This window comes from Crinia signifera, chromosome 5 (assembly GCF_055691185.1).
Source record: "Crinia signifera chromosome 5, ASM5569118v1, whole genome shotgun sequence".
NCBI classification, from domain to species: domain Eukaryota; kingdom Metazoa; phylum Chordata; class Amphibia; order Anura; family Myobatrachidae; genus Crinia; species Crinia signifera.
The window spans coordinates 331,156,744-331,183,269 of NC_139221.1; the positions used below are offsets into that span (position 1 = coordinate 331,156,744).

The 26,526-nt window shown below is 43.8% G+C and overlaps 1 protein-coding gene across 1 annotated transcript in view; it reads left to right on the forward strand.

Moving 5' to 3' along the window:
- Positions 1 to 20,840, forward strand: part of EPPK1 (epiplakin 1) — a 72,555-nt gene extending 51,715 nt beyond the window's left edge. The window contains exon 4 of the mRNA XM_083144991.1: positions 1,674 to 20,840. Coding sequence (XP_083001117.1) covers positions 1,734 to 20,195 — 18,462 coding nt within the window. The 5' untranslated portion in view covers positions 1,674 to 1,733 and the 3' untranslated portion in view covers positions 20,196 to 20,840. The remainder of the gene's footprint in view (positions 1 to 1,673) is intronic.
- The last annotated feature ends 5,686 nt before the right edge of the window (positions 20,841 to 26,526 follow it).

Here is a 26,526-nt window from a genome sequence, read left to right on the forward strand (position 1 = left end):
CCTGAGAAACTCGGCAGCCAAATACCAATGACGTCACCATTGGAAAATACCAATCCCGAGAATTCGGCTGCTTAGTAAATTTGCATAATTCTCAGGCCGTGTTTTTGGTGTGATCCTGGTCATACCTGTTCCTACCCCAGACCGACCGTGATTGGCAATCTTAGCCGGAGTACTTATTAGCCGGAGTACTGTCTAAACGTAGACTTCTTGCGCCACCCAGTGGTTTGCTTGCAGTATTGCGGCACATGTCAGCTGCAGCATCCAGGGCTGCTCCCACCTTATTGTGAAGTTCTGGGGGGAGCACTAAATCACATCTACGGGGTAAGATCTGTGTATCCTCTACAGCCGGCTCACAGTCATGAAAGAAATGTCCCCAGCTTCTTACATAGGGCCTTATTTTGGTTCACTCTTTCTGACAAAATCCTTCTTAGATGGACAAAACCATGTGCACTGCAGGGGGGCAGATGTAACATGTGCAGAGAGAATTAGATTTGGGTGAGTTATTTTGTTTCTGTGCAGGGTAAATACTGGCTGCTTTATTTTTACACTTCAATATAGATCTCACTTTGAAGTAAAACCCCACCCAAATCTAACTCTCTCTGCACATTTTGCATCTGCCCCACCTGCAGTGCACATGGTTTTGTCCATCTAAGAAGGATTTTGTCAGAAAGAGTGAACCAAAATAAGGCCCATAGTGACATACAGTCTGCCATGTGTGCTGGTTACTATGGGGCGAGCAGCCCCTTCTCACATGTACACGTCTCATCCACTCCTCTACCACTTAAGGTGCAGACACACGGGGAGATTCTGACCATGAGATTTCCCTTGAACTCCCGGAGCACAGAAACCACCGATACTGGCTATAAACCCTGTGAGATTGTGACTATACCAGAACACTGAGCTGTACACAATATAGTCATTATTGGCTTGTGTGCACCTTCTATCATTTCCTGCGACTCGCGGTGGCACACACCGGCGTTACAAGCTGTATACACACTGTGCCATATGTACTATCTTTTCTTCCGATATTGAATATATTGTCAAAATCGGAAGCTCAAATCGTACTGTGTGTGTACACCTTTACATCTCTGACCTTATCTCTCCTAACATTGACACTCCCTCTTCACTCCACTAATACACACTGCCTCTCCTGCCAACTGGCTACTACCTCCCACTTCTGCCTCCAAAATGATGCTTGTGTTGCTCCTTACCTCTGGATTTCTCTACCTCTCCCCCTCAGACTCTGCACCTCTCTATACAACCTCAGACAGGCTCTCTAGACCCCACTTCTTCCCCAAACCCAGCCATCCCTCATCCTAACCCTCTGCTCCACACTAGCTGTCTACCCCATCTGTGTCACCCATGTCTGTCTACCCCTCACCTTTAGAATGTAAGCTCTCACCAGCAGGGCCCTCTTCCCTCATTACTTCTCTTTCTTAGACTATCTTCTACTCCCTACAACAGCTCCAAAGCCCCGGTCTCTGCCACCCTGATGCTTATTTCAGTGTCATCTGCTGATGCAGCTGTTTGTACTTGTTTTTCTCATTTATTTATGTACTTTGTTAGGCGCTGTGGAACCCTTGTGGCACCATATAAATAAAGGATAATAATAATAATAATGATCGCACATATGTCAGCCATAAACATAACATTTCCCTCTTTTCTTTCAACAGTGATCGAGACAACCACGCCATACTGAGAAGAAACTCTCTGCCCCTCACCCAGCCACAACCATGGAGAGGAAACTTACTCACACAGTAAAACATACTGCAGGAAAAGTGGAGCACCACAGTTTCCAAAGTCATCATTCCTCGCACACTGTCAGTTCTCAGAGCCATCACGCAACTCAACATATGGTTGAGTCCAGAAGCCACCACGAGACCTCTCACATTAATGGAGCCATCGGCCATCATGAGACCTTGCAAGCGATTGAGCCTGTCAAAGCCTCTCCCAGCATCGGTGGCTTTTTATCAGCTCATACAAAGGAGAAAGTCGGCATCTATCAAGCTCTGCAGAAGACACTTGTGTCTGAGAAAGTAGCCATAGCTCTGCTGGAAGCCCAGGCTGCCACCGGCGGCATCATCAATCCAACAAATAACCAAAACCTCACTGTAGAGGTAGCCATCCAAGAGGGAGCCATCGGGCCGGAGTATCGGGAAAAACTCACCTCCGCAAGCAAGGCAGCAACGGGTTATAAAGACAAAGAAGAAACATTATCCCTGTATCAAGCATACAAAAGAGGCCTGGTGTCTAAAAATGATGCTGTGCGCTTCCTGGAGGCTCAAGCGGCCACCGGTGGCATCATAGACCATGTAAGTGGAAACCGCGTGCCTTTGTCCGAGGCCGTGAAGCTTAACATCATTGATGAACATATGCGTAAAACACTTACAGAAGTTTCGGAATTTTCCAAGTGCTACCTTGATCCCAACACCAAGGAGGAATCCACTTACCAGGAGCTTTTGTCCAAATGCATCAAAGATTCCGACAGTGGACAACTTCTGCTTCCTCTACAGGGGACTCTGCAAGGGCTGAGGGATACGGTAACACCAGAACAACTGTTCAACGCCAACATCATCAGCCAGGCCCAATATGATGAAATCACACAAGGCAAAGAGACCACCCAGCAGGTGGGAGAAATACAAGAGGTTCAGCAATACCTACATGGACTGGCAAGTATCGGTGGAGTGTACATAAAGAGAACCAATGAGAAAATGAGCTTATATCAGGCCATGAAAAAGAACTTCCTTCCTTCAGAGAGTGCAGTTGCTCTTTTGGAAGCTCAGGCTGCCTCTGGTTTCATTATAGATCCAGCAAGGAACAAGACGTTCTCGGTGACTGAAGCCATTCAGGAAGGATTGGTGGGTCTTGAACTCAAAGAGAAGCTGCTCACAGCAGAAAGAGCAGTGACTGGGTTTAATGACCCATACACTGGAGACAAGATTTCAATTTTCCAAGCAATCAAGAAGGAACTTATTGACAAGAACTTGGGTGTTAATCTGCTAGAGGTCCAAGTTGCTACAGGAGGAATCGTTGATCCTGTTCACAGTTTCCATGTTCCTTTGGAAGTTGCTTATAAACGTGGCTTGCTTGATGAAGAAACAGCAAAAATAATTTCTGAGCCTAATAATCATGTCGGTGGGTTCCTGGATCCAAACTCTAATAACCTGGTCACTTACCGAGAGTTGAGAAAGCATTGTACGATTGATCCAGATTCAAAAATGTATTTCCTACCTTTGGAACTCACTTTTAATGGCTTAATGGGAAAAATTACAAGTGAGGAGCTGCTGGACTCACTGATCATTGATAAAACAACTTATGAAAACTTGCAGCAGGGAAAAATCTCCATACAAGATGTTGCAGAGCAAGAGATTGTGAGGCGTTATCTCCAGGGAACTGGGTGCATTGCCGGAGTGGCCGTAGTGTCAACCAATGAGAGAAAAAGCATTTACCAAGCAATGAAAGAACATTTTCTTATGCCAGGAACTTCCATAGCTCTCTTGGAAGCCCAGGCAGCCACTGGTTACTTGATAGACCCCATCAAGAACTTGAAATTGACTGTAAATGAGGCTGTGAAAAATGGCTTGATTGGACCAGAACTTTATGAAAAACTTCTGTCAGCACAGAGAGCAGCCACAGGCTACACAGATCCTGTATCTGGAGAAACACTCTCTTTGTTTCAAGCCATAAACAAGGGATTTGTTTTGAAAGATCATGGAATTCATCTTCTGGAAGTCCAACTGGCTACTGGTGGAATCATTGACCCATCAAAAAGGCATCGTGTTCCGGAGAAGGTGGCTTACACACGTGGCTGTTTTGACCAGGAAATGAATAATAGTTTGCTCAAACCAACGGAAGACATAAAAGGATTTTTTGATCCAAATTCAAAAGAGAATCTCACCTATGGACAATTGCTGGAGCGATGCTTTGTTGATACCCATACAGGACTCTACCTAATCCCTGTGTTTGACAATACTCAGGATGCACTCAAAGCACCAAATTCATTTGTAGATTTCAAGACCAAAGTGACTTTAGATGGAATAAAACTTACAATAACATCTGGGAAATTCAAAGGACAACTCGTTTCCCTGTGGCAACTACTCTTCTCGGAGTATTTCACTATTGAGATGAGAGAGTCCCTCTTCAAACAGTACATATCAGGAAGCCTTTCAGGGGAAGAGTTGTCTAAAAAAGTTGATGAGACAATTAAGCAAATGGTGTCCTCTGCCAAAATCACATTTGCGGGGCTAAGAGAGTCTGTTACTCCTGGACAGTTGCTGGACTCTGAAATTATTGACAAGGATTTGTTTGAGAAATTGCAACAAGGTGAAGCATCAGCAAAGGATGTGGTCAATATTGACACAGTCAAAAAATACCTGGAAGGTACTGGAAGTATTGGTGGATTGATCCTGACAGATACCCAAGAAAAGATGAGCATATATCAAGCTAAGAGAAAGGGCTTTCTAAGACCTGGAACATCCTTGATTCTACTTGAAGCTCAAGCAGCAACAGGCTATATCATTGACCCAGTGAAAAACAAAAAATATTCAGTTGCGGAGGCTATGAAGTCACACATAATTGGTCCAGAGTTCTATGAAAAACTTCTGTCAGCAGAAAAATCAGTCACTGGTTATAAAGATCCTTATACAGGAGAAATTATATCTCTCTTCCAGGCTATGAGCAAGGAACTAATTGTGAAAGAACATGGCATCAGACTTCTAGAAGCCCAAATTGCCACCGGAGGAATCATTGATCCAATAAACAGCCTCAGAATTCCTGTAGAAGTTGCCTACAGACGAGGGTATTTTGACAAGAAAATGAATGTGGTACTCTCAGATCCAAGTGATGACACTAAAGGGTTCTTTGATCCTAACACCAATGAAAACCTCACCTACCTACAACTGAAGGAGAAATGTATCTTAGAACCATCAACCAAACTTTGTCTTCTTCCCCTCATCAGTACAAAGCATCATCTCCACATCAATAGCCACATCAAGAATTCTTTCCAGAACCAGGAGATTTATGTCAGATATGGAAGATTCAGGGGGCAAAACGTTTCGGCCTGGGTTCTCATAAACTCTGAATACTTCAACGAGTGGAGGAGGAGAGAGCTTCTAGAGCATTACAGACTGAAGAAGATAACGTTTGAACAAATAATCATACTGATTGAGGAGGAAATAAAAAAGTGGACAGAGATTCGGTTCCCTGCCTTGAGAGCACAGGTGAACATCTACAATTTGTTGGAGTATGAGATCATTGATAAAGTACTATTTGAACAAGTCCTAGAGGGGAAAGTAAAAGTAGATGATGTTTTGAAAATGGAAAACGTCCAGCGGTACTTGAACGGGTCTGGTGTGCTTGGTGGAATCCTCATTCAGCCATCCAACCAAAGAATCAGTTTCTACGAAGCGACCAAGAAGAACATCTTGTTGCCTAGCACCGTCCTGCCATTGCTAGAAGCCCAGGCTGCTACTGGACACATGATACACCCAGTGAACAACCAAAAGTTGTCCGTGAATGAGGCTCTCAAAGCAGCAGTCATTGACCCACAGATTTATGACAAACTTGTTTCTGCAGAGGAAGCTGTAACAGGTTACCAGGACCCATTTTCCGGAAAGAAAATCTCACTCTATGAAGCCATGAAGAAAGGTCTAGTTGAAGAAAGACATGCCAAACTCATCTTGGATGCTCAGCTAGCCACTGGGGGTGTTATCGATCCAATAAACAACGTCCATCTCCCAGATTCTGTTGCCATGAAGTTTGGTTATATTAACAAAGAAGTGCTTGAAAGCCTTTCTCATCCCACAGATGACACAAAGTCCTTCTATGACCCAAACACCAAAGAAAGGGTGACTTATTCAGAACTCATCGGTCGTTCACAAAAAGATGAATCCACCGGCATTTATTTGCTGCCATTGCCCCAAGATTTTGCTGAGGTTCCAATACAAGACATTTACTCTGATGATGAGGTCAGGCAAACATTCAAGAACACCAGGATTGAAGCAAGAAACACTACGGTTTGGGAGCTGATTCATTCTGGATTCTTCACTGAAGAACAGCAGTATGAAATTCTGGAAAAATATAAGTCAAAGAAATGGACACTGGAAGTGCTGATCACAGAAATTCTGCAAATAGTCAAAGACATCGAAAAAAAGACAACTCATATTAGTTTTCAAGGGCTGAGAGGAAATGTGCCGGTTGTACGGCTTGTAGATTTGGGTATTATTACACAGAAAACATTTGATGAACTTGTACTCGGACTCATCTCCATTGAGGAAGTTTCCCAGCTGGAAGATATAAAACAATGTCTCCAGGGAACCGGAAACATCGCTGGAGTTTATCTGCCTTCAACAAAGGAAAAAATGACCATTTATGAGGCAATGAAAAAGAATCTAATCTTCCCTGCCAATGGCTTAATGCTTTTGGAAGCCCAGGCTGCAACTGGATTTATAATTGACCCAATAAAGAATGAAAAGCACACAGTGGACAGTGCCGTGAAGTCTGGTGTGATAGGACCGGAACTTCATGAAAAGCTCCTGAGTGCAGAAAGTGCAGTGACCGGATACCCTGATCCCTACAGTGGAAACAAGATATCGCTAGGACAGGCAATCGATAAAGAAATTATTCCGGAAAAAGAAGGAATTCCGCTGCTCCAAGCCCAATTAGCAAGTGGCGGAATGATTGATCCAAATCATTACCATTACGTCCCGTTGAAGCTGGCTTACGTGTTGGGGTTTCTAGATGAAGAAATAGTTAAAAAAACAAATGAGCTGAAAGTCTACGTTGATCCAAACACAAAAGAAAAACTTAGCTATCAGCAGCTGAAAGGAAAATGCTACGCTGACCCGGATTCGGGCTCTTTGCTTCTGTCTCTCTCGGAAAGTGCCCCCATCTATGCTGAAGGCCACCTCATTGATGTTCTAAAATCAGCCACAGTCAATGTCAGCACTGGAAGGTTTAAAGGCCAGACTGTGTCTGTTTGGGAACTTCTGAACTCAGAGTACATAAGTGTCGACAAACTGAAGGAACTACTCCTTAAATACAAAAACAGCAGTTCTGAAGTTATCCAGGAGATCATAAAAACCGTCACTGTATACATCGAGGAAGTCGATGCAAGCAGCACAAAAATAAAGTTTAAAGGCCTTCGGAAGCAGGTTTCTGCAAGTGACCTTTTCCAGTCAGAAGTCATAGACAAGCAAACACTTGACGACCTAAATCTGGGAAAGAAAACAATAGAAGAAGTGACAGAAATGCAAAGCGTAAAGCAATACCTGGAAGGTACAAACTGCATCGCGGGAATTCTTCTGCAGTCCACCAACAAAAAGATGAGCATTTATGAGGCAATGCAGAAACGCATTCTGAGACCTGGAACAGCTTTGGTTCTTTTAGAAGCTCAGGCAGCCACTGGATATATCGTGGATCCTGTGAAGAATGAGAAGGTTTCAGTGGAGGACGCACTGACTCGTGGGCTTATAGGACTTGACATACAGGCTAAACTTTTTTCTGCAGAGCAAGCAGTGACGGGATACACTGACCCGTACACTGAGGAAAAAATTTCCCTTTTCCAAGCCATGCAAAAAGACCTCATCGTTGAATGCCATGGAATCCGCCTGCTGGAGGCCCAGATCGCTACTGGTGGCATTATCGATCCAGTGCATAGCCACAGAGTCCCAGTAGAGGTTGCCTATAAGCGTGGATACTTTGATGAAAAAATGAATGAAGTTCTTTCAGATCCCAGTGATGACACCAAAGGTTTTTTTGATCCCAACACCCATGAGAACCTCACATATCTACAACTTGTGGAAAGATGCGTCCAGGACCCTGAAACAGGGTTATATCTGCTACAGATTGTGAATAAGGGAGATCATTATTTCTATATTACTGAACAAATGAAATCAGACTTAAGATCAAGAAACATAAGAATGCAGTTCGGAAAGTTCGCCAACCAAACAGTATCGGTCTGGGAGATCCTGACTTCTCATTATGTCACAGGCCTGAAGAGGAGAGAGTTGGTCAAACTCTATACAATGAGTGTGCTTACCATAGAACAACTCATATCTAACCTCACCACACTTATAGAAGAATATGAGGTCAAAAGTAGCAGCTTGAAATTCAAAGGGATCCGAGGAGAAGTGAGTGCCACGGACTTGTACAACGCGGACATCATTGACAAAAAGACCATGGATGACCTGAGAAAAGGCACGATATCTGTAGAAGCTGTTTCTCAAATGGAGTCTGTTAAGAGATACTTGGAAGGAACAAGCCGTATAGCTGGAATCATATCCTTACCAAACAATGAGATCCTCAGTATTTATGAGGCTATAAAGAGAAGCATCCTGCCTAGAGATGTTGGTGTGACACTTTTGGAGGCCCAAGTTGCCACTGGATTTCTTATAGACCCCTCAAAAAATCAGACCTTATCCATTACTGAGGCATTGTCTGCAGGAGTGGTCAGCATCGATGTTCAGAAGCAACTTGAAATTGCTGAAAAAGCAGTGAGTGGATTTACAGATCCTGAATCTGGCAACAAAATCTCCCTTTACCAAGCCATCAAGAAAGGTATCATAACAAGAGAGCAAGGAATCGCTCTGTTGGATGCCCAACTGGCAACTGGAGGTGTTATCGATCCAGTTCACAGTCATAGACTTCCTCTTCAAGTGGCCTACATTAGGGGTTATTTGGATGAAGATCTTTACATTATGATCTCAGGGGCTGTTAATGAAAAGAAAGCATTCATGGACCCTAACACTCATGAAAGGCTTACCTACACAAGCTTGCTGGAAAGATGTGTCAAAGATCCTAAAACCGGACTGTATTTACTTCAAGTGGCAGAAAAACGTGGTGACTACTTCTACATTGATGAACCAACTAAACACCTTCTGACATCCACTATGGTGAAGATGAATGAAGGCAGGTTTAAGGGACAGGAAGTCTCCCTGTGGGATCTTTTGTGTTCCACCTACATCTCTGAAGAGATGCGAAAGGACCTCATCAAGAATTACAAAACAAAGACCTCCTCAACCCTTCAAGAGATAATCACTGTGATCCTTTCAACAATTGAAGAAAAGGAGAAGGGTCAGAATGACATCTGGTTCCAGGGATTGAGGAAACAGGTAACCGCAGCAGAACTTTACGATGCCGGAATTCTAAACAGAGAAACTCTTGACAGTTTAAACCAGCAGAAACAGACTGTGAGTGAAGTTTCTAAAATAGATTCAATTAAGATATACCTTGAAGGAAGCAGTTGCATTGCCGGACTGCTCATCCCTTCAACACAAGATCCAGCCAAAAAAGAAACCATAAGCATCTATGATGCCATGCTAAGGCGATTGCTGAGACCAGGCACTGCTCTTGTCCTGCTGGAAGCTCAGGCAGCTACTGGCTTTGTTATTGATCCCACAAAAAACAGAAAACTTTCAGTTGATGAAGCTTTAACCGCTGGACTGATTGGCCATGAAATTTATGAAAAACTTTTATCTGCAGAGAAAGGAGTTACTGGCTACACTGACCCATATACAGGAGACAAAATCTCCTTGTTCCAAGCAATGCAGAAAGATTTAATTGTCAGAGAGCACGGCATTCGCTTACTGGAAGCCCAGATTGCCACTGGTGGCATCATTGACCCAGTACACAGCCACCGTGTCCCGGTGGAAGTGGCTTACAAGCGAGGTTACTTTGATGAAGAAATGAACCAGAGTCTTTCAGACCCTACTGATGACACTAAAGGATTCTTTGATCCAAATACACATGAAAACCTCACCTACCTACAGTTGCTCCAGAGATGCATCCAAGACCCCGGTACTGGATTATATCTGCTGGAGCTAAAAGACCAGAAGTTCTCCCTTTCGCAGATCCAAAACAAATTGAAATCCAGAGTTCTTCAAGTCTCTACTGGGAAGTTCCAAGGACAGAGTCTTTCCATCTGGGAGCTTATGAACTCTAAATATATTTCTGTGGAGAAAAGAGAGGAGCTTCTGAAAAAATACGAGTCTGGTACATTGTCTATTGAAGAAATCATAACTATAATTATAACTGAAACAGAAGGAGCAGTATCGGAAGTGGATGCACCAGGCTCACAAAGTCAAGAGTCCAGTGCCCAAACATCACTCCAAGCCGAGCAGGTGACTCTATCTGTGGGTGACTTCAAAGGACAAAGTTTATCACTGTGGGAGCTCCTGAATTCCCGTTATTTCTCTGAAGACAAAAGGAAGGACATATTAGAAAAGGTGAAATCTGGGGCTCTGACCACACAGGAACTTATTCTGCTTGTCACAACGGTCATCACTGAGACTGAGAACAAAGAGATAGAATCGGTCTCACAAACAGTAGCTGTTCCTGCAAACCAGCCCATCAAAGCCGATCATTCTGTAAATGATGATGAAATTCAAAAGGCCCTGCAGAGTATAAACATTGACGTCAGGAAAGGGGACTATGCGGGACAGCAGGTGTCTGTGTGGAAGCTTCTTCACTCCAAATATATCCCTGACACAACAAAGAAGGGCTTATTAACAGATTACAGGTCAACTGTCCAAGGCATCATGGATATTGTTATACAGTCAGTAAAAGAGATCAAACAGATTAACAAATCTACATTGAAAACAGAATATCATTTGACGGAGGAAGTATATAATTCTCTGCAGTCAGCCCAGATGGAAGTAACGGTAGGCGAGTTGAAGGGTCAGAAACATTCGGTGTGGGATCTACTGAACTCCAAATACATTTCAGAAGAGAAAAGGCGGGAGCTTCTAGAGAGACTGAAATCAGGGGCAATCAGTATAGATGAACTTATCAAAATGATCATCACTATTATAGAGGAGACAGAAGAGCGCAGCAAGACGCTGAAATTTAAAGGTCTCAGGAGACAAATTACAGCAACCGAACTGCTGACATCTGACATCATTGACCAGAAAACATTGACAGAGCTGGCTCAGGGGACAAAAACTGTTCAAGAAGTAACTCAGATGGACAATGTAAAGAGATACTTGGAAGGAACCAGCTGTATTGCAGGAGTGCTGGTTCCAACGCAAAAAGATCCTTCAAAGAAAGAAAAGATGAGCATCTATAATGCAATGCTAAAGAACATAATTACACCCGGGACAGCATTGTGTCTCCTGGAAGCTCAGGCAGCCACTGGATTTATCATTGACCCTCTGACAAATGTGAAATTATCGGTAGATGAAGCTGCGTCAACTGGCATATTTGGCCAACAGCTGAAAACAAAGCTCCTGTCTGCAGAGAGAGCAGTTACTGGCTACATTGACCCGTACACTGGTGACAAGATCTCCCTCTTCCAAGCCATGCAGAAAGATCTGATCGTAAAAGACCATGGCATACGTCTGCTGGAGGCCCAGATCGCCACTGGTGGCATTATTGACCCAGTGCACAGCCACCGTGTCCCAGTGGAAATTGCCTACAAACGTGGTTACTTTGATGAGGAGATGAATCAGATCCTTTCAGATCCCACAGATGATACAAAAGGATTCTTTGATCCAAATACTCATGAGAACCTAACATACCTGCAGCTCCTCAACCGGTGTATTCGGGACCCAGATACTGGGTTGTGCCTGCTGGATATGAAAGACAAGAAAACTCTGCTAGTAGACAAGACGATAGACGTCTCCTTGAAGACACAAACAGTCCCAGTTGCAGTTGGACAATATAAAGGACAGACTATTTCCATCTGGGATCTCCTAAACTCTCATTATTTCACAAAGGAAGAAGAAAAGAGACAGTTGCTTTTGAAACAATACAAATCAGGAGCTATAACCACAGAGGAACTAATCAGAGTCATTATTACAACCATTGAAGAATGGGAACAGAGAGAAAGTAAAGAAAAAGAAGAAAAGCAGAAAAATCTCCTGCAGTCTAAGTTAATTGCAATAACTAAGGGCAAACTTCATGGGCAAAATGTCTCCCTGTGGGATCTTCTGCACTCTGAGTACATTAGGGAGAGTAAAAAGACAGAGATCCTACAGAAATATACTTCAGGGATCTGGGATCTAGAAGAGATAATTAAAATTATCACAGTGTTTATTACGGAGACTGAAGAGACAAAAGAGATCACTGAGAAAGGAGAGGTTGATGGTACACTCTCTATTCCCAAGCCACCGGAATCTGTGGCAGTTGATGAGGAACTTCAGAATGCCTTAAATGTTTTCACTGTTCATGATGACTCTGAAGAATTTCAAGGTATCAGGGTGTCTCTTTGGGAAATCCTCAACTCAAAATATGTTTCAGTTGACACAAGGAATGCCCAGCTAATCAAACACCAGGCCTCTGTAGAAAAACTAAAACAAACTATTCTAAAATTTATTGAGGATTCGGAGATAAAAACCGATGAGGAGATACATCAAGAGTTAGACCACAAGCTGACTGAGGTGAATGTTGGAGAATTCAAAGGACAGAATGTCTCGGTCTGGTTCCTTCTCCATTCCAAATATATCACTGAGGAGAAGAGAAGAGAACTACTTGAAAAGTACAAATCAGGGACATTGACAAAAGAAAGTCTCTTAGCCCTCATCATTACAATCATCGAAGAGACTGAAAAAAGTCGCAATTTGAAGTTCAAGGGTCTTAGGCGGCAAGTGACAGCCACTGAACTGCTCCAGTCTGAAATCATAGACCAGACCACCCTGAATGAGCTGACCCAGGGTAGCAAGACCGTAGAGGAGATCACCCAGTTGGATTCTGTTAAGCGATATCTGGAAGGAACCAGTTGTATTGCCGGAGTGTTTGTTCCATCAATAAAAAATCCTTCAGAAAGAGAAAAACTGACCATTTTTAATGCCATGGTGAAACGTATACTGAGACCTGGAACAGCATTGATTCTTCTAGAAGCACAAGCAGCTACTGGATTTGTGATTGATCCCATCCAAAACAAGAAACTGTCTGTAGAAGAGGCATTACCCGCAGGACTGATTGGGCCGGAGATTTATGAGAAACTTCTGTCAGCAGAAAGAGGAGTTACCGGATATAATGACCCTTACACAGGTGAAAAGATTTCTCTGTTCCAGGCCATGAAAAAAGACCTTATTGTTAAGGAGCACGGGATCCGTCTTCTGGAAGCCCAGATTGCTACTGGTGGCATCATTGACCCAGTACACAGTCACCGCGTCCCTGTAGAAGTAGCGTACAAACGAGGTTACTTTGATGAAGAAATGAACCAGATCCTCTCTGATCCTACTGATGATACAAAGGGATTCTTTGATCCAAATACCCATGAGAACCTGACCTACCTTCAGCTGCTCCAGAGATGCATCCAAGACCCGGACACAGGCCTATACATGTTGGAAGTAAATGTAAACAAGCTTCCTTCATCCAAAATAGGGATAGAAACTATTCTTGGGTCAAAACGTGTTCAGGTCACGCAGGGTCACTTACAAGGCAAAGAAGTTTCGGTCTGGGAACTACTGAATTCTGTGTATATCTCATTAGAGAAAAGAGAGGAGCTGCTGAAACAGTATAAAATGGGCACTTTATCCATCAATGAACTTATTACCGTAGTCACCAAGATCATCCATGAAGCAGAGGTATTGGAAAGTACTAATCAAGATACACAGGTTCAGACATTGCTCCAATCAGAGAAGATTGAGGTCTCTGTAGGTGACTTCAAAGGAAAGAAGGTCTCATTGTGGGAGCTTTTAAACTCTCGTTATATCACCGATGAAAAAAGGAAAGAATTATTACAGAAAATAAAATCTGAGACCATCACTGTCCAAGAAACTATTACAATTCTTATTACAATCATCAATGAGGCCGAAAATAAAACGACTGAGAAAACCAAGCAAGATGTGTCAGTACCAGAAAAGCAACTGGTGGAAGTTGACCGTTCTGTACAAGATGATGAAATTAAAAAGGCCCTGCAAAGCATTAACATTGATGTCAGGAATGGACAGTTCGCTGGGCAGGCGGTTTCCGTGTGGGATCTTCTTCACTCCAGATACATTCAAGAGGAGAAAAGGCAAGAACTTCTTGGGAATTATAAGTTAACAGTCCAAGACATAATTGGGTTGGTGGTACAGTCCGTTGAGGAGTCTGAGCTCAAAAGCAACAGAAACCTTCTTGGAACAGAATATAATGTGACGGAGGAAGTATATAATTCTCTGCAGTCGGCCCAGATGGAAGTAACGGTAGGCGAGTTGAAGGGTCAGAAACATTCGGTGTGGGATCTACTGAACTCTAAATACATTTCAGAAGAGAAAAGGCGGGAGCTTCTAGAGAGACTGAAATCAGGGACAATCAGTAAAGATGAACTTATCAAAATGATCATCACTATTATAGAGGAGACAGAAGAACGCAGCAAGACGCTGAAATTTAAAGGTCTCAGGAGACAAATTTCAGCATCCGAACTGCGGACATCTGATATCATTGACCAGAAAACATTGACAGAGCTGGCTCAGGGGACAAAAACTGTTCAAGAAGTAACTCAGATGGACAATGTAAAGAGATACTTGGAAGGAACCAGCTGTATTGCAGGAGTGCTGGTTCCAACGCTCAAAGATCCTTCAAAGAAAGAAAAGATGAGCATCTATAATGCAATGCTAAAGAACATAATTACACCCGGGACAGCATTGTGTCTCCTGGAAGCTCAGGCAGCCACTGGATTTATCATTGACCCTCTGACAAATGTGAAATTATCGGTAGATGAAGCTGCGTCAACTGGCATATTTGGCCAACAGCTGAAAACAAAGCTCCTGTCTGCAGAGAGAGCAGTTACTGGCTACATTGACCCGTACACTGGTGACAAGATTTCCCTCTTCCAAGCCATGCAGAAAGATCTGATCGTAAAAGACCATGGCATACGTCTGCTGGAGGCCCAGATCGCCACTGGTGGCATTATTGACCCAGTGCACAGCCACCGTGTCCCAGTGGAAATTGCCTACAAACGTGGGTACTTTGATGAGGAGATGAATCAGATCCTTTCAGATCCCACAGATGATACAAAAGGATTCTTTGATCCAAATACGCATGAGAACCTGACATACCTGCAGCTCCTCAACCGGTGTATTCGGGACCCAGATACTGGATTGTGCCTGCTGGATATGAAAGACAAGAAGGCTCTATCCACAAAGCAGACCAAAGATGTCTCCTTGCAATCACAAACTGTCCAAGTTGCAGTTGGACAATATAAAGGACAGACTATTTCCATCTGGGATCTCCTAAACTCTCATTACTTCATAGAGGAAGAAGAAAAGAGACATCTGCTCCTGAAACAATACAAATCAGGAGCTATAACCACAGAGGAACTAATCAGAATCATTATAACAACAATTGAAGAATGGGAACAGAGAGAAATGAACAAAAAACTCCTGCAGTCTAAATTAATGGAGATTACTAAGGGCAAATTTCATGGCAAAAAACTCTCCGTGTGGGACCTTCTGCACTCTGAGTACATTACGGAGAGTAAAAAGGCAGAGATCCTACAGAAATATTGGTCAGGGATCTGGGATCTAGAAGAGATCATTAGAATCATCACAGACATTATTATAGAGACTGAAGAGAATAAGGTCACCATTGAGAAAACAGAGGGTGACATAGTCTCCTTACCGATGCCACAGGTAAATGCAAATATTGCTACCGGTGAATTCAACAAAGCCTTAAATGCCATTGCTCTCAACATTAAAACGGGTAATTTGCAAGAACAAAAAGTGTCTCTTTGGAAAATCCTCCACTCTGAATATATTTCAGAGGACAGACGAAGAGAGCAGCTGAACAAACACCAGGCCTCTGTAGAAAAACTAAAGGAAACCATTACAGTATTAATTGAGGATTCAGAAGTAAAAAGCAATGAGGAGATACAACAAGAGTTAAACCTTAAGCTGACTGAGATCACTGTCGGAGAATTTAAAGGACAGAATGTCTCGGTCTGGTTCCTTCTACATTCCAAGTATATTACTGAGGAGAAGAGAAGAGAACTACTTGAAAAGTACAAATCAGGGACATTAACAGAAGAAAGTCTCTTAGCCCTCATCATTACAATCATCGAAGATACTGAAAAAAGTCGCAATTTGAAGTTCAAGGGTCTTAGGCGGCAAGTGACAGCCACTGAACTGCTCCAGTCTGAAATCATAGACCAGACCACCCTGAATGAGCTGACCCAGGGTAGCAGGACCGTGGAGGAGGTCACCCAGTTGGATTCTGTTAAGCGATATCTGGAAGGAACCAGTTGTATTGCCGGAGTGTTTGTTCCATCAAAGAAAGATCCTTCACAAAGAGAAAAGATGACCATTTATGATGCCATAGTGAAACGTATACTGAGACCTGGAACAGCATTGATTCTTCTTGAAGCGCAAGCAGCTACTGGATTTGTGATTGATCCCATCCAAAACAAGAAACTGTCTGTAGAAGAGGCATTACCCGCAGGACTGATTGGGCCGGAGATTTATGAGAAACTTCTGTCGGCAGAAAGAGGAGTTACAGGATATAATGACCCTTACACGGGTGGAAAAATTTCTCTTTTCCAGGCCATGAAAAAAGACCTTATTGTAAAGGAGCACGGGATCCGTCTTCTGGAAGCCCAGATTGCTACTGGTGGCATCATTGACCCAGTACACAGTCACCGCGTCCCTGTAGAAGTAGCGTACAAACGAGGTTACTTCGACGAAGAAATGAACCAGATCCTCTCTGATCCTACTGATGATACAAAGGGATTCTTTGATCCAAATACCCACGAGAACCTCACCTACCTTCAGCTGCTGCAGAGATGCATCCAAGACCCGGACACAGGGTTGTTTATGCTGGAAGTAAAGGACAGCTCAATGGCTTCTTATCATAAGGACTACAAACACAAATCTATTCTACAGGCTAAAACCATTAAGATTACAGCAGGCAAATTTCAAGGGAAAGATGTTTCTGTCTGGGAACTTCTTCATTCTCAATATATTTCAGTAGAGAAACAAGAGGAACTCTTGAAGAGATTCCGCTCAGGATCTCTTACTATTGAAGAACTGATAACTATCATTAGCACAATTATTACTGACACTGAAAAGGCAAGTCCTAGTTCCATAAAGCAATCTTTCCAATCTGTGAAAATAGACATCTCCATAGGAAGCTTCAAAGAAAAATCAATGTCGCTCTGGGACCTTCTGCATTCCAAGTATATCCCTGAAGATAAACGGGAGGAATTGTTGGAGAAATTCAAGTCTGGAACACTTACCATTGAAGAGATAGTCAGTGAAGTTTTATCTATGATTCAGAAATCCGAGCATACTTCAGTTTCTGGTGAGGCTGATCGCTGGCCTCTAGAGGACCAACTGCAGAAAGCACTACAAGCGATTCCCAGTGACTTATCAACAAAGCAGTCTGGAACGGAGAGGGCTTCAGTTTGGGACCTTTTGCACAGCGAGGGTTTGTCTGAGGGTAAAAGAAATGAGCTAGTGCAGATTTATAAATGTTCTGTAAGGGAGATCATGAGTGCTTGCACCAGCATTATTAAGGGAAGTACCGGAGGCGCCTCTACAGTTGAGACCGTCTTGATCGATGAAGTAAAACAAAAAACATTACAAGACACCATGACTGACATTTCTGTGGGTCAATTCAAAGGACAAAAGTTATCTGTCTGGGATCTTCTGCATTCTCAAAACATAACACCGGAGAAAAGGAAAGACATCTTATTAGCATATATTGCAGGAACATCAACAGTTGAGGATATTATTAAAATCATACGCACCATATTAGTGGAGACAGAAGAGAGGCTATCCACCTTAAAGTTTAAAGGACTCAGGAAACAAGTCACAGCCAGAGAACTACTGAGTTCTGAAATTATTGACCAGAAGACGCTCAATGAACTGGCTCAGGGCAACAAAACGCTTGAGGAGATCACTAAGATGGACAATGTGAAGAGGTATCTGGAAGGCACTGGCTGTATCGCGGGTGTGTTTGTTCCTTCTAAAAAGGATCCATCAAAGAAGGAGAAAATGAGTATTTACCAAGCTATGTGGAAACACATCTTACGACCAGGTACTGCACTGGTGCTGTTAGAGGCTCAAGCGGCAACTGGGTTTATCATCGACCCAATCAACAATAAAAAGCTCTCCGTAGAGGAGTCTGTATCTGCTGGGGTGGTTGGGAAAGAGCTCCAGCCTAAACTGTTATCTGCCGAACGTGCTGTGACAGGTTACAATGATCCTTATACGGGTGAAAAGATTTCCCTCTTTCAAGCAATGAACAAAAATTTAATTGTGAAAGAGCACGGAATTCGTTTGCTGGAAGCCCAGATTGCAACTGGTGGCGTCATTGATCCAGTGCACAGTCACCGAGTTCCAGTGGAGGTTGCATACAAACATGGCTACTTTGATGAAGACATGAATCAAGTCCTCTCTGACCCCTCTGATGACACAAAGGGATTCTTTGATCCGAATACTCATGAAAATTTAACCTATCTGCAGTTACTCAAGAGGGCCATTCAGGACCCAGACACTGGACTTTATATGTTGGAAGTAAAAGACTCTAGGTCACCTCTTTTCCAAATAGATCAGGCAAAGAGGAACGCTTTGCAGTTGCAGACTGTAGAGTTTAAGTTTGGCCAATACCAAGGACAAAAGATCTCTCTTTGGGAACTTCTCAGCTCCCACCATCTGGCAGATGCAGAAAAGGAAAGGCAGGAGCTCATGGCCAAATATAAATCTGGCTCTATAAGTGTCGAAATTCTCACGACCAGCATTGTATCTTTAATCGAGCAACTGGAAAAGAAGAGAAGTGCCACCATCAGCAAGTCCATTCCAGGGGAGACTGAGCAAGCAAACAAGAGGGCACAGACCCAGAACTTTTTCCAGTCTGTAGAGGTTGATGTCGGTCACCTCAAAGGTAAAAAAACTTCCCTGTGGCAGCTATTGAACTCTACACAGATCCCAAGTGAGAAAAGTAAGGAACTTCTCGAAGGGTATGAAGCCGGAACGCTTGCCCTTGAAGATGTTATGAAAAGGATCCTACAGATCCTTATGCCGGCTGAGAAAGCCAACACTGAGGTGCCCATTACTCGTTCTTCAACAGAACCATTAGATCCAGAATATCCAGATGCAATTAGAAATTCCCTGCAGGCATTTTCTGTTGATATCTCCAGTAATGAATTCAAGGGACATAATACCTCACTATGGGATATTTTCCATTCCAAAACCATTACCAAAGACAAATGGCACACACTTCTGAAAAAGTACTATTTATCCATTGAAGGGGTGGTTGCCACACTAAAAGGATCACTGCACAAAGCAGACCCACCGGCAGCCGACACAGCCACATTCCTGAAATCCATCAAAATGCAGGTCAACATTGGGGAATTCAAATTAGAAGGCAAAACGCACTCCCTGTGGGAACTTCTTCACACCAAATATATAACAGATGAAAAGAGAAAGGAACTTCTTGAGCAGTTTGAATCCAAAGCTATAACTTGGGAAGAAATCTTCAGAATTATCACAACAATCATCAAGGAGACTGAGGAGAAGAGCAGGAACCTGAAATTTAAGGGTCTACGTGGGCCGGTGTCCGCCTATGAGTTGTTACAATCTAAAATCATTGACCAAAGTACTCTTCTTGAGCTAATCCATGGAACCAAGACCTTGAGTGAAGTAACAGAAATGGAGTCAGTGAGAAGATACCTTGAAGGCACTAGCTGCATTGCTGGTATACTTATTCCATCCAAGACCGATTCCACCAAAAAAGAGAAAATGAGAATCTATGAAGCCATGTTGAAGAATATTTTAAGACCTGGGACAGCACTTGTATTACTTGAGGCTCAAGCTGCCACTGGCTTCATTATTGACCCAATAAAAAATACTAAGCTGACTGTGGATGAAGCAGTAGCCAATCGAGTGGTTGGGCTAGATCTCCACCTAAAACTACTCTCTGCAGAGAAAGCTGTGACTGGCTACACAGACCCCACCACCAGTCAGAAAATCTCCCTGTTCCAGGCTATACAAAAAGGCCTCATCGTAAAAGACCATGGCATCCGTCTGCTGGAAGCCCAGATTGCCACCGGCGGCATCATTGACCCAGTACAAAGCCACCGTATCCCAGTGGAAGTAGCCTATACACGTGGCTACTTTGATGAAGGCATGAACCAGATTCTATCTGATCCATCCGATGACACCAAAGGGTTTTTCGACCCAAATACTCATGAAAACCTCACCTACCTGCAACTGCTCCAGAGATGTGTCCAGGACCCAAACAATGGTCTACTTATGTTAGAGGTCTCCAAGAAATAAATCTTTTGCAAGAATTTGGAAGCAACGTTCCACATTTCCACTCTTTTATGCGGCCTAGAATCACAGTTCACCTATACGTTAGTGATCTCTAGAACCTTCATTGTGGGAAAATAGTTGTTCTGGGGTTTTTTAGGGGGTGTTTATATCCATGTCCTTGGTATATGTTTGTTACATGGTTTATGGCCATACTATGACCCTAACTGATTGTAGCTGGGACTCATCTGGTGTAGGTGCCTATACACAAAACAGAATGAGAACATTTTCATAAGGATTGGCTGGACCTATCTGTATTAAAATGTGCAGTAATGTACTAGTTACTAGGTTGGCTATCTGCAGTGTAAAGGTATTATAGCTACCAATCCCCCTGGTTGCAATGTGTTAGTTACTAGGCTGCCTAGTTGCTTAATACAGGTATTAAATAAGCCAATCCTCCTGGTTGCAATGAGCACATCCCTAGGCTGGCTAGTTGCTGAGTACAGGTATTAAATCAGCCAATCCTCCTGGTTGCAGCTGGCACATCACTAGGCTGGCTAGTTGCTGAGTACAGGTATTACAGTAACCAGTTCTCCTAGTTGCAGTGGGCACATCACTAGGCTGGCTAGTTGCTGAGTACAGGTATTGCAGTAGCCAGTCCTCCTAGTTGCAGTGGGTATATCACTAGGCTGGCTAGTTGCTGAGTACAGGTATTGCAGTAGCCAGTCCTCCTATTTGCAGTGGGTATATCACTAGGCTGGCTAGTTGCTGAGTACAGGTATTGCAGTAACCAGTTCTCCTAGTTGCAGTGGGTATATCACTAGGCTGGCTAGTTGCTGAGTACAGGTATTGCAGTAGCCAGTCCTCCTAGTTGCAGTGGGTATATCACTAGGCTGGCTAGTTGCTGAGTACAGGTATTGCAGTAACCAGTTCTCCTAGTTGCAGTGGGCACATCACTAGGCTGGCTAGTTGCTGAGTACAGGTATTGCAGTAGCCAGTCCTCCTAGTTGCAGTGGGTATATCACTAGGCTGGCTAGTTGCTGAGTACAGGTATTACAGTAGCCAGTCCTCATAGTTGCAGTGGGCACATCACTAGGCTGGCTAGTTGCTGAGTACAGGTATTGCAGTAACCAGTTCTCCTAGTTGCAGTGGGTATATCACTAGGCTGGCTAGTTGCTGAGTACAGGTATTGCAGTAACCAGTTCTCCTAGTTGCAGTGGGTATATCACTAGGCTGGCTAGTTGCTGAGTACAGGTATTACAGTAGCCAGTCCTCATAGTTGCAGTGGGTATATCACTAGGCTGGCTAGTTGCTGAGTACAGGTATTGCAGTAACCAGTTCTCCTAGTTGCAGTGGGTATATCACTAGGCTGGCTAGTTGCTGAGTACAGGTATTACAGTAGCCAGTTCTCCTAGTTGCAGTGGGTATATCACTAGGCTGGCTAGTTGCTGAGTACAGGTATTGCAGTAGCCAGTCCTCCTAGTTGCAGTGGGTATATCACTAGGCTGGCTAGTTGCTGAGTACTGGTATTACAGTAACCAGTTCTCCTAGTTGCAGTGGGCACATCACTAGGCTGGCTAGATGCTGAGTACAGGTATTGCAGTAACCAGTTCTCCTAGTTGCAGTGGGTATATCACTAGGCTGGCTAGTTGCTGAGTACAGGTATTGCAGTAACCAGTTCTCCTAGTTGCAGTGAGTGGGTATATCACTAGGCTGGCTAGATGCTGAGTACAGGTATTGCAGTAGCCAGTCCTCCTAGTTGCAGTGGGTATATCACTAGGCTGGCTAGTTGCTGAGTACTGGTATTACAGTAACCAGTTCTCCTAGTTGCAGTGGGCACATCACTAGGCTGGCTAGATGCTGAGTACAGGTATTGCAGTAACCAGTTCTCCTAGTTGCAGTGGGTATATCACTAGGCTGGCTAGTTGCTGAGTACAGGTATTGCAGTAACCAGTTCTCCTAGTTGCAGTGAGTGGGTATATCACTAGGCTGGCTAGATGCTGAGTACAGGTATTGCAGTAACCAGTTCTCCTAGTTGCAGCTGGCACATCACAAGGCTGGCTAGTTGCTGAGTACAGGTATTACAGTAACCAGTTCTCCTAGTTGCAGTGGGTATATCACTAGGCTGGCTAGTTGCTGAGTACAGGTATTACAGTAGCCAGTCCTCATAGTTGCAGTGGGTATATCACTAGGCTGGCTAGTTGCTGAGTACAGGTATTACAGTAGCCAGTTCTCCTAGTTGCAGTGGGCACATCACTAGGCTGGCTAGTTGCTGAGTACAGGTATTGCAGTAACCAGTTCTCCTAGTTGCAGTGGGTATATCACTAGGCTGGCTAGTTGCTGAGTACAGGTATTACAGTAACCAGTTCTCCTAGTTGCAGTGGGTATATCACTAGGCTGGCTAGTTGCTGAGTACAGGTATTACAGTAACCAGTTCTCCTAGTTGCAGTGGGCACATCACTAGGCTGGCTAGTTGCTGAGTACAGGTATTGCAGTAACCAGTTCTCCTAGTTGCAGTGGGTATATCACTAGGCTGGCTAGTTGCTGAGTACAGGTATTGCAGTAGCCAGTCCTCCTAGTTGCAGTGGGTATATCACTAGGCTGGCTAGTTGCTGAGTACTGGTATTACAGTAACCAGTTCTCCTAGTTGCAGTGGGTATATCACTAGGCTGGCTAGTTGCTGAGTACAGGTATTGCAGTAGCCAGTCCTCCTAGTTGCAGTGGGTATATCACTAGGCTGGCTAGTTGCTGAGTACAGGTATTGCAGTAACCAGTTCTCCTAGTTGCAGTGGGTATATCACTAGGCTGGCTAGTTGCTGAGTACAGGTATTACAGTAACCAGTTCTCCTAGTTGCAGTGGGCACATCACTAGGCTGGCTAGTTGCTGAGTACAGGTATTGCAGTAGCCAGTCCTCCTAGTTGCAGTGGGTATATCACTAGGCTGGCTAGTTGCTGAGTACAGGTATTGCAGTAGCCAGTCCTCCTAGTTGCAGTGGGTATATCACTAGGCTGGCTAGTTGCTGAGTACAGGTATTGCAGTAGCCAGTCCTCCTAGTTGCAGTGGGTATATCACTAGGCTGGCTAGTTGCTGAGTACAGGTATTGCAGTAGCCAGTCCTCATAGTTGCAGTGGGTATATCACTAGGCTGGCTAGTTGCTGAGTACAGGTATTGCAGTAGCCAGTCCTCCTAGTTGCAGTGGGCACATCACTAGGCTGGCTAGTTGCTGAGTACAGGTATTGCAGTAGCCAGTCCTCCTAGTTGCAGTGGGTATATCACTAGGCTGGCTAGTTGCTGAGTACAGGTATTGCAGTAGCCAGTCCTCCTAGTTGCAGTGGGCACATCACTAGGCTGGCTAGTTGCTGAGTACAGGTATTGCAGTAGCCAGTCCTCCTAGTTGCAGTGGGTATATCACTAGGCTGGCTAGTTGCTGAGTACTGGTATTACAGAGTAACCAGTTCTCCTAGTTGCAGTGGGTATATCACTAGGCTGGCTAGTTGCTGAGTACAGGTATTGCAGTAGCCAGTCCTCCTAGTTGCAGTGGGTATATCACTAGGCTGGCTAGTTGCTGAGTACAGGTATTACAGTAGCCAGTCCTCATAGTTGCAGTGGGCACATCACTAGGCTGGCTAGTTGCTGAGTACAGGTATTGCAGTAACCAGTTCTCCTAGTTGCAGTGGGTATATCACTAGGCTGGCTAGTTGCTGAGTACAGGTATTGCAGTAGCCAGTCCTCCTAGTTGCAGTGGGTATATCACTAGGCTGGCTAGTTGCTGAGTACAGGTATTGCAGTAACCAGTTCTAGTTGCAGTGGGTATATCACTAGGCTGGCTAGTTGCTGAGTACAGGTATTACAGTAGCCAGTCCTCATAGTTGCAGTGGGCACATCACTAGGCTGGCTAGTTGCTGAGTACAGGTATTGCAGTAGCCAGTCCTCCTAGTTGCAGTGGGCACATCACTAGGCTGGCTAGTTGCTGAGTACAGGTATTACAGTAGCCAGTCCTCCTAGTTGCAGCTGGCATATCACTAGGCTGGCTAGTTGCTGAGTACAGGTATTGCAGTAACCAGGCCACCTAGTTGCAGTGGGCACATCACTAGGCTGGCTAGATGCTGAGTACTGGTATTGCAGCAGCAGTCTGCTGTATAGCCATGGGCAGGTTACTAGGCTGACTAGTTGTTGAGTACTGGTATTAGCGCCAAGCTCCACATTCTGTAATCTCAGTAATTTAAAGGTCCCATATAGAAATGTCAATTTGTTTTTTTTAAATGTTATAAAAATGTTCCAAAGCGGAAACAGTCAGGGAACGTTTGGGATACTGTAAGTGCTATAACTACATGATGCAATCTGTCTTCTGCACTGTGCATTGTATAACACAATACGTCTTCTGTATGTTGTATAACACAACATTGTCTATACTACCTCTGTGTACATGCCTTGTTCAATTTATTTCTGTTATCAATAAATCTGTGACTCTCTTTTGCAACCCGGCGTCTAATTCATTACTGGTACAGTACATACATTACACTGTGCACGAACAGTATTCTGGGCTACACACTTATACACATATGTACACATGTCACACACATACATACATACACATACATATAGTTACACTTATACACACACACACATACAGTCCTACACTTATACACATACGTACACATGTCACACACATACAAACAGTTACGCACACACATACAGTGCTACACTTATACTCACACATAGTCACACACACAGTGAATATATATAGTCATACACAAATACATAGTCACACACAGGGCCGCCAAGAGAAATCCTGGGCCCCGGTACAACAACTTCCTGGGGCCCCCATGGACGGAGATCCACGCACACTCTGCGGACCCGGTGTTACACCACTGATTCCAAGGTGGATACACGTGCAAAAATTTACACTGTAATGTCTATTACACATGTCACACATCCATTACATATTATACCACATGCCATAATGCTCATTACACGTTATGCCACACACCGTAATGCTCATTGCATATTAAGAAGTTAACATGCTCTGCCAGGGGTTAACATTCTGTGCCAGGGGTTAACATTCTGTGCCAGGGGTTAACCTGTCTGCCCTGATTTACATGCTCTGCCAGGGGTTAACATGCTCTGCCAGGCGTTACATGCTCTTTGCAAAGGATTTACACATACCCTCCAACATGGCCCATTTCATTAGGTACAAAATGCTCTGTTCCTGGACTTTCTTACCAGTGGCAATTACAGATGTGAGCCTGCAGCACAGTCCAATATTCAAAAGGGGGGGTCACATATACTGCCACCCCAAGCATCACTGTCCTGGACACACTGGCAGTTGATGTGACACCCCTCTTTGAATTTTGGACTGTGCTGGAGTCCAACCTCTGTAACTACCACAGGCAGGGAAGTCCAGGAACAGAGCATTTTGTACCTAATGGAATGGGTCATGTTGGGGGTACTTGCCACCAAATAAAAATAAAAAACCTGTGTGTCCAGACCAGGGCCCCCCTGACAGGCCTGGGCCCGGGTAAATTGTACCTGCTCCCCCACTCTCTCGGCACCCCTGGTCACACACACACATTGTATATATATATATAGTGTTCATTCTAGCACCCGCTGTCTTTGAAAATCCATGTAGTTCCTCTTCCCTGCCTGGGGTGTCGCTGTCTGCTGTGGTGTTTCTAGCACAGGTCTGGTTTGCATATCAGTGCTGATATACAGACCACACTGTGCTAGAATCACTACAGCAGACAGCGACACCCCAGGCAGGGAAGAGAAACGACATGGATTTTCAAAGATAGCGGGTGCTAGAATGAACACTATATATATATATATATATATATATATATATATATATATATATATATATATATATATATATATATATATACATACATATATATATATATATATATATATATATATATATATACACAAATACATACAATCACACACATTGGAGCGTAAACTTTATATTTGGTTCAAATCAGAACTTTTATCTGCAGCTCACGGGGACCCCCATGGGCACCAGGCTGGTACCAAGCTATGCCAACCTCTTCATGGGGTGGTGAGAGGACTACGCTGTGTGGGGTTGTGCGAATCTGCGTTCCAGCCTGTTGTGCTGGTGGCGATATATACACGACATCATATTTGTCTGGAGGGGGATGAAACCTCCTTGGAGAATTTTCGCAAATGATTAAACAATAACAATGCTACCATCAAACTCACGTTCCAAAAACGAATGCGGAGGGAAACTTTTTTGATTTGTTGATACAAGATGATTGTATTAAGACTAGGAACTTTGAAAAGCCCACTGACTGTAATTCGTTCATAGACTTAGCAAACCACCATTTTAATTGGCTGCGG